Consider the following 12,710-nt stretch of genomic DNA (forward strand, 5'->3'; position numbering starts at 1 on the left):
TATTAAATGATGAAAACTCTAATTTCTTCATTTCCATCTCATTTCATTCACATTATTTCACTAAGGTTTGAATAAATATGGTATTTAATGTTTTATTATTATGTCTTACAAATTTGATTATAACGAAAAATTAGGTTGTTTCTGAGTTTTATTTATTAATCCAGTTAATTAATGAGGTTATCTTAATAAGATCAAGTCTGAATTATATTTTTAAATTTTTTTTTTTACTAATTTGTGTTCTTTAATATATTTGTATTTAAGTGACTTATATTTTTTCGATTTTTCGAATTTTTTTCCTCAAAGTATGATGAACTCAGTTGTGCACTCTTGAAAAAGAAAAAAAAAAGAAATGCAAAACAAAATGAAGTATAGGAGATAGAAATTAAATAGTTACAATGATCATGCAGGTCCCTAAATAAAGTGTTTTCAATTCCATCAGCCAATGCAAAGCCAAGAAAAAATCTGGCTTTTATACTAGGTAGATAGTAACGACTCAAGTCTGCCTAATTAGCCTAATTAACCACTAGACCAATCCGTAACTACTTTACCACGTCATTCATTGTCACACCAAGTCAGACAAATTAAGCCGATCCAATAACCATGCACCTAAAATGATCTCGCCAAAATGATCCCTTTATTAGGTTTACTCACCCTAGCAGCTATCTTTTGAAGTTTTTTCCACTTCTTAATTCGTTCTACATGCAAACACATTCTGTTAAAGCCGGCATAAGTAGAAATTTGAATGGGTTGAAAGTCTAGGCTCTAGAGTAACAACTAGAGCCTAGATACAAACATAGTATACAAGGAGGGACGGATAGAGAAGGCTAGAACCTAGATCCCCCTTATTATCTGTTGGAATTTTGATAGAGGAAGTATGTGAGCACAATATTTTCAACATGGATAATTTTATTTATATGTTAAATGTGTATGATATATTACATGATATTAGGGGAGACGATATTGGTGGTATGACCTTCATAGCTCCATATTAGAGCTTGAGGCTACACACAAATGAGAGGCATACAAGCCTATTTATACTTGAGCATGATGGTTGATGAGCTCCTATTTCTACTACGTTTTGGCACCATTTTGAGCTCATTTGGTAGCACTTGGTGACGATTTTTGACGTTATTTAGCCAATTCCATGTGCTTCACCATATAGCATGATTTCAAGTGAAGATTAAGAAGCCAAGAGATCGAGAGAAGTGTCCAAGGAAGAGCCAAGAACAAGCTTGAATAAATACCACGAGAAAGCCTTCCAAAGGATCAAAGGAAGAACGAAAGAAAGACGCACTCCAGGACCAAACTCGCACCGTGCGAGTTTCCAGACACCAGAACTCGCACGGCGCGAAAAATCTGGGTTTCATGGTGATTTGTATTACGGGCCTTCCCTTTGTTAAGCCCATAATTATTTGATTACGGTAGACTATAAATAGGATGTTTGCAAGTATGTTAAGCATCTTTTGTTCACTTTAATTAATCTAATTTGGGAATATTTTCATCTTTTGAATTGGGTTTAGATCTAATCATGGAGAACTAATCTCTCTTTCTTAATCCGACTCAAAGGCTTAATCTTTAGTTGTAAGACTCCCTCATCTTTCCTTAACTATTATTATTGTTCTTAATCTCTTGTGTTTAATTGCTTAATTTTGGAATCCTTGTTAGATTATTGTGATTAAGTGTGATTTCCTTGTTACATAATCTTTCCAAGTTCCTTAATTTATTGTTGTTGGGTTTATTAAGTGTGATTTCCTTGTAATCCCATGTTGCAACAACTTGTTATTAGACTACTGAATGTGATTTCTTCTTGGTTTAATTAACATTGGAGAGATTAAGTTGTGATTGCTCATTAATTGTGATTTCATTGTGAGTAATTCCACCTATTAGATTCCTATTGCTTCATCTTCTTGTTAATGAATCTATGTGTGTGATTTCCACTAGAGGAATTGATAAGTTGGGTCAATTATTAAGTGTGATTTCCTTGTGATTGACTTCTAATTAAGGGAATTTGGAGATTTAATATCACTAATAGGACAATAATATTGATTAGAAGGATTGATTGAGGGGTTTTGTCAACTAAAGTGCCTAACTTTGGGTCGGGTTAAGTCTCTTAAAATTGATTAATTTCCATCTTAAAACTCTCTTGCTTGATTACTTGTTGCATACTCTTGTTTGAATTTCCTTTAATTGTCTTTGAAAACTCAACCAAATACCCCCCCTTTTTACATATTTGTTGTTACTTTGTCACAATTGTTCTAATTACTCTTTTAATTTCACTATTGCAAAACCCATCTTCTCTTGGGTTCGATCCCTTGCTTACTATTTTACTAGTTTATAATTAGTGTTAATTAGTGTGTTTAGTGGTATATAAATTGTTAATTTGGCCGTCTTTTAGTGAGACGTTTTAGACGTGTCAAATTTTGGCGCCGTTGCCGGGGAAGGTAACGGTTTTGCTAGTGTGTTATTTGTGTTTTTAGGATAGTTGTGTTAGTTAATCTTTGTTTCTTGTTGTTAGTGTCTTGTTCATCACTTGTGTGAACTTTTTGATTGTGTGCTCTTGTGTAGAGTTGTTTATGGTCAATACTAGGAATTCAAGTGAACCACTTTTTCCATTCAATCCGGAGATTCAAAGACCACTTGCTTGGATAGGAGGAGGTATTAGAAGAGACAACTCGGTTATTGAAGAAATTGATCCCGGTTTTCAACAAGACCAAAGGGAAGATAACAACATCCCTTTTGAACAACCCATACCCATACAAATCATCATGGGTGATCGTGAAGACGGGAATCCACACCAAGATGGCGAGAGAGAGAATCCACCAAGGCCTAGAACCATTAAGGAACTTACCACCCCGGATCTCAAACAAGTGCCCTTGTGTATCTCCTTTTCGGCCTTGGCGGAAAATGACACCTTTGAGTTGAAGTCCGGGCTCATTCACCAATTGCCCCAATTCCATGGGCTTAGCACGGAAGACCCCAACAAGCATCTAAACAAATTTCATGTGGTTTGCTCAAGCATGAAGCCTAATGGGGTTACCGATGAGCAACTTCAACTAAGGGCCTTCCCTTTCTCACTCAAGGACGCGACAAATGATTGGCTTTATTATCTCCCTACCGGGAGCATCACCACTTGGAATCAAATGAAGAAGGCTTTCTTAGAAAAGTATTTTCCCGCTAGTCTCTCATCTCAGTTGAAGAAAGAAATAAGTAATGTTGAACAAATGGATGGGGAAAACTTGTATGAGTATTGGGAGAGGTTTAAACAACTTCTTGCTAGTTGCCCATACCATGGGTATACCGACCACGACCTTCTCTTGAACTTTTGTGGTGGTCTACTTGAGGATGATGCTAGAATGATTAAAGCCGCTACCCAAGGAGGTATTGAATATATGTCGGTTCAAGAAGCAAATGAGTTGATTGAAAGGTTGGTAGGAAGCTCTAGGAATTTTGGGAGGAGAATTAGGAAGACAAGTGGGACATTCTCTTCAAGGCAAAGCTCCAACCATATGGAGGAGAAAGTTGATTTTCTTACCAATTTGGTGAAGGAACTTACAAAAGGAGGTGGGAGTGCTTCTCATGTGAAATTTTGTGGTCTTTGTAATGATCCAACTCATCCCACCGATGGGTGTCCATCTTTGCAAACGGAGGAGGCAATTGAAGCGGTGAAGGCTATTGGGTTTAGGAAGTTTGATCCCTATTCCAACACTTACAAAGAAGGGTGGAAATCTCATCCAAATATGGGTTGGGGTGGGAACCAAAACCAAAACCAAAACCAAAACCAAAATCAAAATCAAAAAGGGCCTTCAAACTCTTCCTTTCAAAAGCCAAATCCAAATCAAAACCAATCACAAAATTCCTTGGAAGAAATGATGAAAACACTTACCATGAATCAAATGGCAATGCAAAACAATACCAAGGAATTTAAAAATGTCGTGCTTCAACAAAACCGACTCACCGACTCTAGGTTTGTTAACCTTGAGACCCAAGTTGGTCAAATCCTCACTACACTCAATTCTCAACCCACCCAAGTAGGGAGTCTCCCTTCTCACACCATTCCTCCACCCACCAAGGAACAAGCAAAAGCGGTCTCTTTGAGGAATGGTAGAGAGTTGGTAGAGGCACCCAAGGGTCCTAAGAAGACAAGACCACCTCCTATTGTTCATGAAGTGGAGGATGTGGTTGAAGATGAAATTGAAGTGGTAGTGGAACAAGGCGAAGCATCTACACCTCGACAAGTAAGGGTGAATGAACCGCTTCCGGAATATGAGCCACAAGCTCCATTTCCAACTGCTTTGAATGATACAAGGATAGTTGACAAGAAAACTTCAAGCCTTTACGATATCTTTCGTAAAGTGGAGGTAAACATTCCTCTCCTTGATCTTCTTAGTAGTGTACCTAAGCATGCAAAGTTTTTGAAAGAGTTGTGCACTACTAAGAGATCCAATAAGGCAAAGAGCATGAAAAAGGTAAGGGCTAGTGAACATGTGTCGGCAATTTTTCAAAAACGGTTGCCACAAAAATGTAGTGACCCGGGCATGTTCACCATCCCTTGTAAAATTGGTGACTTGGATTGTCAACATACTATGCTTGATTTAGGTGCATCTATTAATGTCTTGCCCAATTACCTTTATGAGTCACTCAAGTTAGGGCCTTTGAAACCGACTCGTACGGTCATTTCTTTGGCCGATAAGTCCAATATATATCCTAAAGGGGTTGTGGAAGATGTCTTGGTGAAGGTGGGGGAAATGATTTTCCCCGCCGACTTCTATGTGATTGAAATAGAACCCGAGAAAGGCTCCACTCCCATTTTGTTGGGAAGGCCTTTCATGAGAACTTCCAACACCAAGATTGATGTATCTAGTGGGCGCCTCACAATGGAATTTGAGGGGGAAAAGATTGAGTATAGCATACATGAGGCTATGAAATACCCATCCGAGACTTCATCCTTGTGTTTTCTTGAAATTTTTGAGCCAATTGTGCAAACCGTGTATGAATTGTGCAAAGTTGATGCATTAAATGTTGTTTTGACTAATGGATTGGTTGGAGAGGATACGGGTATGCTTTATCTTGTGATTTGCAGGAAACAATCAAGGACCTAGAGGAAAATCCCCCAATGGAAGAATGGGAAGAAAAGGAAGAAATCCGGAAGGCAGCAGCAAACTCGCACCGTGCGAGTTTTCCAGCTCCAGAACTCGCACGGTGCGAGTTCTCCCCTGTCCAGGAAATTTTGTTCCTTTCTTCCAAATTGTTACAAGAGCTACCAAAAGAGAAACCCGTTCCCTCTATTGTCAAGCCTCCTATTGTTGAATTGAAGCCCTTACCAAGCCACTTGAAGTATGCATTTATAGGAAATGAAGAAACTTTACCGGTAATTATTTCAAGCAAGCTTACTAAGGAGCAAGAAGAGGCTCTCATCCAGGTTCTTAAGCAACACAAGGAAGCAATTGGGTGGACAATGGCCGACATCAAAGGCATTAGTCCCGCTTTATACATGCACCGAATTCTTCTTGAAGATGAAGCAAAGCCCGTCCGACAACCACAAAGACGTTTGAACCCTCCAATGATGGATGTTGTGAAGAAAGAGGTACTCAAACTCCTTCATGTAGGTATGATCTATCCTATCTCCGGTAGTCAATGGGTTAGTCCAACCCAAGTTGTCCCAAAGAAATCCGGGCTAACGGTAGTCGAGAATCATGAAGGTGTTTTGACCCCCACTCGAGTTCAAAATGGGTGGAGGGTATGTATCGACTACCGTAGGCTCAATGCCGTGACCCGAAAAGATCACTTCCCGCTTCCCTTCATGGATCAAATGTTGGAGAGGTTAGCGGGAAAAGCTTTTTATTGCTTTTTGGATGGCTACTCGGGTTATTTTCAAATCCCAATTGCACCCGAGGACCAAACAAAAACAACTTTCACATGTCCCTTTGGAACGTTTGCCTATAGAAAGATGCCTTTCGGTCTTTGTAATGCTCCGGGAACGTTCCAAAGGTGCATGATGAGTATCTTTTCGGATCATGTTGAGGACTTTATTGAGGTATTCATGGACGATTTTACCGTTCATGGCCAATCTTTTGAGGATTGTTTGAGTCATCTCACTTGGGTCTTGAAGAGATGTATTGATACCAACCTCGTTCTCAACCATGAGAAATGTCATTTCATAGTTGATGAAGGAATAGTCTTGGGACATGTAATCTCCTCTCGGGGGATTGAGGTTGATAAGGCAAAGGTCAATACCATTCGTACCTTGCCTTATCCTACTAATGTGCGTGAAGTGAGATCTTTCCTAGGACATGTCGGGTTCTACCGGCGTTTTATTAAGGATTTCTCCAAGATTGCCGCTCCTCTATGCAAGCTACTTCAAAAGGATTGTGAATTTTTCGTGAGTGAAGAATGCAAGGGAGCTTTTGATATGCTCAAGGAGAAGCTTATTTCGGCACCTATAATTCAACCTCCCAAATGGAATGAACCGTTTGAGATAATGTCAGGCGCAAGCAATTATGCCCTTGGCGCGGTACTTGGCCAAAGGGTAGGAAGAGAACCTCATGTTATTCAATATGCGTCGACGATGATGAATGAGGCTCAAAGAAACTATACAACTACCGAGAAAGAATTTCTAGCGGTGGTGTTTGCCTTAGAGAAATTTCGACCTTATATTCTTGGAGCCAAGGTCATCATCTTCACGGATCATGCCGCCTTAAGGCATTTGGTGAACAAGAAGGAGTCCAAGCCCCGTTTGATGAGATGGGTGCTACTTTTGAGTGAGTTTGACGTTGAACTCAAGAACAAGAAGGGCACAACTAATACGGTGGCGGATCACCTAAGTCGAATTGTGCAAGAGAAGCCTCAAGAGGTCTTGGAATCACCAATACAAGCTTCCTTTCCGGACGATACACTCCTAGCATTGTCATCCATTGAGCCATGGTATGCACATATAGTCAACTTTTTGGTCTTACAAGAGTTTCCAAAGGGTCTTTCTCGCTCTCAACGGGACAAGATCAAGAGTGATGCTAAGTACTATGTGTGGGATGACCCATACCTTTGGAAATTTTGTGCCGATCAAGTTATTAGGAGATGTGTCCCGGATACCGAAATCCTTCCAATTCTTAAATTTTGTCACGAGTATGCTTGCGGTGGGCATTTCGGAGCCAAGAAAACGGCTAGAAAAGTCTTGGAAAGCGGTTTCTTTTGGCCCACATTATTCTGAGATGCTCATGTTATGGTGAAGACATGTGATAGATGCCAAAGAGTTGGCAACATTTCAAAAAGAGGAGAAATACCACAAATCCCCATGATCTATTGTGAAATATTTGATGTGTGGGGTATTGACTTTATGGGACCATTTCCCGCATCTTGTGGCAATATTTATATACTCTTGGCGGTGGACTATGTCTCCAAGTGGGTGGAGGCTAAAGCCACCAAGACCGATGATGCAAAGGTAGTTGGATAATTCATCAAAACCAACATCTTTTCTCGGTTTGGCTTCCCAAAAGCCTTGATAAGCGACCGTGGCACTCACTTTTGCAACAAAGCCATTGGAGCTCTTCTCAAAATGTATGGGGTACTTCATAAAGTATCAACCGCCTATCACCCCCAAACCAACGGTCAAGCCGAGGTTTCTAATAGGGAGATTAAGGCTATCCTTGAGAAGACGGTGAATCCCGACCGCAAGGATTGGAGCTTGAGGTTGGATGATGCCTTGTGGGCGTATCGCACGGCTTACAAAACGCCAATCGGGATGTCACCTTACCGCATAATTTTTGGGAAATCATGTCATTTACCCGTGGAGGTTGAGCATCGAGCTTATTGGGCGGTCAAGTCGTTCAACTTGCAAATGAATGAAGCGGGCCTTCATAGGAAACTTCAACTTCAAGAATTGGAAGAAATTCGGAATGATGCTTATGAGAATGCTTCCATTTACAAGGCAAGAACAGGAGCATGGCACGATAATATGATTTCAAGAAGAGTGTTTCAAGTGGGAGAGAAAGTTTTACTCTTTCAAAATCGACTTAGACTTTTCTCCGGGAAATTGAGGTCTAGGTGGATGGGACCATATGAAGTGGTTCGTGTCTTCCCATATGGAGCAATTGAAATCAAATGCTTGAAATCCGGGAAAGTTTTGAAAGTGAATGGGCAAAGACTTAAGCATTATCATGAAGAAATTGAAGTGGGTGAAGTGGAAACACTCCACCTTGTTGATCCAATTTACTCAAATTAATGAAGATGCAATTTTGTCGAGCCATCGACGTTAAATAAACGGCAAAACTTTGTAAATATTTCCTTCCCTTGCATATTTAAATTCCGCATTGCATTGTCTTTATTGCATTTTTCATGTTTAAATTAATTGCATCCTTTAATTCTCGCATTATAAATTAAATCATTTGCATTTTCATTAATGTTTTTGGCATGTTAAGACGGTTTAATGTGTGTTTTAGTGATAGGATACCAACTCAAGGGCATATGTGAAGAAAGGAAGGAAGAATGATGTGTAAAAGGATTGGCTAAAGTGGAGAATTAAGCAACAAAAAAGCCACTTCCAGCAGAAAAAGTCGCACGGTGCGACTTTTAAAGAGAGCCTTTCTCGCACCGTGCGAGAAACCGAGAAGACATGCATTTCAGCCTCAATTCCCACGACATCCTCATTTGTTCTTCCCCAATTCCTTTAGCATTCACACTCCCTCTTCACCATAACCCTAATCCCCCTAAAAATCACTCATCAAACCCTTCTCAAATAATCAAAATCAAGCAATTTACCTTCAAGTTTTATCAACTTTCATCACCCAACATCAATTTGGGCAAGGTAATTGCAGAAAAACCACAAAACCATCGACTATTTCGACTTAGGGTTTCGAGTAATTGAACAATTGAAGATTTATGGGTTGCAAATTGGATTGAAGGGACGACTTTAAGCATTTTGGGATAGCATTCATCAACCAACAACACAAACAAGGATCAAAGGGAGGTATAACACCTTAGTCTTCTCCTTGTCATTCATAGTTTACTAGATTTCGAATTTGAGTGCTTCAAAATCGAAATTTAGTTGTTTAATTGTGTTGAAGTTGTCCTTAAACAATCTTTTAACTTGTGAGGTGTTTTTATTCCAACAAATAACTAATTAGCACTTCATTTTTGTAGTGCATATTAGGTGTTTGTTCTTTTGCCTCACCCAAATCTTTTCCACAAAAATTGTGTTTTCTGAAAATCAATTGTTCTACAATGGGCAAAGGCAAAGCAACCGAGGCTTCCTCCTCAAAAGGACCCAAGGGAGCCTCGGATTATGATGAAAATGAATACTCGGGTAAGGAGGGCCTCCGAGACAAGGCCCTCTCAAATTGGAAGAAGTTTGCTTCGGTGTCAACTATGGCACAAACTAAGTTCCTAGACCACGATATTCTTTCGGAATTGGGAATGCTTGACTTGACCCGAATGCTCTTGGAAAAAGTTGGACTTGAGGCCTACACTAACATGGCCGCACACACCCGAAGGGGTGTTACCTTTGAGTTTCTATCTTCGTTGGAAAAAGTGAAATTGGGGAGGGACAAGACCCCGGGGATCAAATTCCGGGCATGCCGCCTTACCCATACATTGACTTATGATGAGGTACAAGAGGCCCTACATATCACCAAAACCCCCATCAAGGAAAATCTTGACAAAAAATTGATGAGTGCCTTTTGGAATGATATTACGGGAGATGTGCGTCATGGAAACTCAAAGAATACCACCATCCCCAACCCGGTCTTGCGCCTCCTAAGCCGTCATATAAACACCAACTTCTTGGTCATGACCGAACCAACAAAAATGCAATATCAACAAATTCAATGTCTATGGTCGATGACCCCGGAAGGGAAGGGAGTACCGGATTGGGTGGATTTGTTTGTGAGTGGTTGCCTTGAACTACAAAAGAATCCAAAAGGGACCATTTTTATTGGGGGCATGATCGAATTGATTGTGCAAAAGACTGGTGTACCATTTCCACCCAATGCTTATGAACTCTATGGTAGTGGTCGCATTGACTACCATTACTTGAAGCACGCCAAAATGATTGAGGTGGTTGACAAAATCACCCCCTTGGTCATTTGGTGCATGGGTGGGCAAAACTCCAAACATTACATGTACCTACCCCGTCCCTCTAACTCACCCTTGGGTTGGGGGAGTGCACAAGATTTCTACATGCCTCCCGACGATGCCTTTGTGTACCTTTGGGTTGATAGAGCCCAAGTAGTTGAGCCGGAAGAGGATGAGGGAGGAGAGCAACCGCAAGTGGGGGGGGGCTTTGACTTTTGGTGACATGCCTCATAATGATGCACCATTTGATGAACCCATGCCTAATGCCCCGTATGATGAGCCCCACTTCACTCCACCCCAAATGCCACAACAACAACAACAATATCCTTTTTCGGACCCTCAATTCAACTACCCGGCCTTCCACACATGGCAAACCAACATCACCAACCGTGTCTCAAACATTGAGTCTACCCTCTCCCAAATGCAACTAACGGAGAATGCTCGGTGGGGAATCACCGAAAACCGCTACCACCACTATCAAGAGGATTTGGAAGAGATGCGTTATACTTCAAACGCAACTTTTAATATGGTGGCCGCGATGAATGCTCAATTCATGCATCAATTCCCCACCCAATACCAAGGGTATAATGAGACTAAGGTTGAGGAAACAAGAGCCGAAATGGCTAGATTTCGAAGAAGAAGAGAATCACGAAGAAGAGGAGAACCTCCGGACTTTGGAGGTGCCTCAAGCTCACACTCTTGAGTGAGTTTAGGGTGTTCACCTCACAATTTGGGGACAAAGTGAAGATTTAAGTGTGGGGTGGACATGAGTGGGTATCATGTATATATTGTAATATATTCAATTCCATGCATTGTATTTAATTTCAAAAAAAATGAAAAAAAAAATGAAACTAAAAGAAAAAAAAAACCCCGGCTAGGGTGAAAACCCGAAAGGGCATCCTAGGCAAAAATGGGAAAGTGGCCGAGGCCGGAGTGAAAACCCGAAAGGGCGCTCCGGGCAAAATGAAGAAAAGAGTGCGAGCCACGAGAGTAGAGGTGAGGAAAAGAGCTAAACCGAAAACCCAAAAGGGCGGTTAGGCAAAATGAGAGAAGTAGGAAAAAAAAATTGGAAAATCTTGTGACCTCTTTGAAGCCTTGAAATCATGTCACATACATGACTATTTCCATTTGGAGTTGGTGACATAAGTGGTGGAGCTCTAGAAGGCCGGATGGGTAGGTTAGTAGTGTGCCAAGACTAGGAGGGGGATTCGGAAGCTTACTTTGTTACTAGTGCTTGGCATACTTGTTGTGTGGGATTGTGTTGACTTGTATTATGCATTGTTGGAGAGGTTGTGTTTGGTTGTTGAGTTGTTATAGAATTGTTGAAGAATGGAGGTATTTGAGGTTGCCTAATTGATAGGTTAGGAGAGGCTTTGATGACCAAGGTAGCCTTGTGTGAACCCAAGTGGAGTAATAAGGAGGATGTGTTGAGTTTTGGGAAAGGATGAATGGATGAATTGGTGGACTTAGGATCATCTTAGAAGAGGGATGACATAAGGAGGGGGAGTGAGAGAAGAGAGGTTTGAATTGGTGGAATTTGGGTCACTTACTCACTTATTGGAGCTATGAAGGAAAGTGACCATGTGCTTAGAAGAGAGATGATATAAGTAGGAAGAGCGAGATGAAGAGAGGGGAATTAGGAGTGCCCATACTTCTTGGCCTAGGTGGTGATTAGGTTTACTCTAGTTTGCTCGGGACGAGCAAAGGGCTAAGTGTGGGGTGTTTGATGAGCTCCTATTTCTACTACGTTTTGGCACCATTTTGAGCTCATTTGGTAGCACTTGGTGACGGTTTTTGACGTTATTTAGCCAATTCCATGTGCTTCACCATATAGCATGATTTCAAGTGAAGATTAAGAAGCCAAGAGATCGAGAGAATTGTCCAAGGAAGAGCCAAGAACAAGCTTGAAGAAATACCACGAGAAAGCCTTCCAAAGGATCAAAGGAAGAACGAAAGAAAGACGCACTCCAGGACCAAACTCGCACCGTGCGAGTTTCCAGACACCAGAACTCGCACGGTGCGAAAAATCTGGGTTTCATGGTGATTTGTATTACGGGTCTTCCCTTTGTTAAGCCCATAATTATTAGGTTACGGTAGACTATAAATAGGATGTTTGCAAGTAGGTTAAGCATCTTTTGTTCACTTTAATTGAATTCATTTTTGAAATAATGGTCAAAAATAAAATATTTGTCGTTTTGGGTCGCTTTTGAAAATATTTGTCAAAATGGTGTCCACGTAGGCTCGGGATTTTTGGACCTAAAACACGCCACTACCAATGACGTGTTTATAATGAGTAGGGAAAGAAACTTCATTAAAAAGTGGACTAAAACAAACACGCCATTGGGAATGGCGGGTTTCGGAGGGGAAACACGCCATCCCCTATGGCGTGTCTCATGTAATTTTTTTTTTTTTTTTTTAAAGTTCAGTCAGTTGAGGAAAAAAATTGTTGTAAAGACACGTCACTACCAATGGCGTGTTTCCAAACACGCCATTAATAGTGGCGTGTTTCAGGTCTAGAAATCCCGAGCCTACGTGGACACCATTTTGACAAATATTTTCAAAACCGACCCAAAACGACAAATATTTTATTTTTGACAATTATTTCAAAAATGGACTCACTTTAATTAATCAAGTTGTAATTTGGGAAT

The 12,710-nt window shown here is 40.7% G+C and overlaps 1 protein-coding gene across 1 annotated transcript; it reads left to right on the forward strand.

The window, feature by feature from the left end:
* The first annotated feature begins 3,893 nt into the window (after window positions 1-3,893).
* Window positions 3,894-7,204, forward strand: LOC141614337 (uncharacterized). The gene is made up of 3 exons (XM_074433092.1): window positions 3,894-5,055; window positions 5,256-5,699; window positions 6,486-7,204. The coding sequence occupies exons 1-3, from the start codon at window positions 3,894-3,896 to the stop codon at window positions 7,202-7,204; spliced, it is 2,325 nt and encodes a 774-aa protein (XP_074289193.1).
* Window positions 7,205-12,710: the final 5,506 nt, after the last annotated feature.

This window comes from Silene latifolia, chromosome 11 (assembly GCF_048544455.1).
Source record: "Silene latifolia isolate original U9 population chromosome 11, ASM4854445v1, whole genome shotgun sequence".
Taxonomy (NCBI): Eukaryota; Viridiplantae; Streptophyta; class Magnoliopsida; order Caryophyllales; family Caryophyllaceae; genus Silene; species Silene latifolia.

What these genes read in the sequence shown, in the direction of transcription:
- LOC141614337 (XM_074433092.1), top strand. Translation starts at nt 3,894, where the DNA reads ATGGCAATGCAAAACAATACCAAGGAATTTAAAAATGTCGTGCTTCAA. An exon ending in ATTGGTTGGAGAGGATACGG is followed by an intron (nt 5,056 to 5,255) that starts GTATGCTTTATC and finishes AATTGTTACAAG; the next exon opens with AGCTACCAAAAGAGAAACCC. An exon ending in GGTAGTCGAGAATCATGAAG is followed by an intron (nt 5,700 to 6,485) that starts GTGTTTTGACCC and finishes AGATAATGTCAG; the next exon opens with GCGCAAGCAATTATGCCCTT.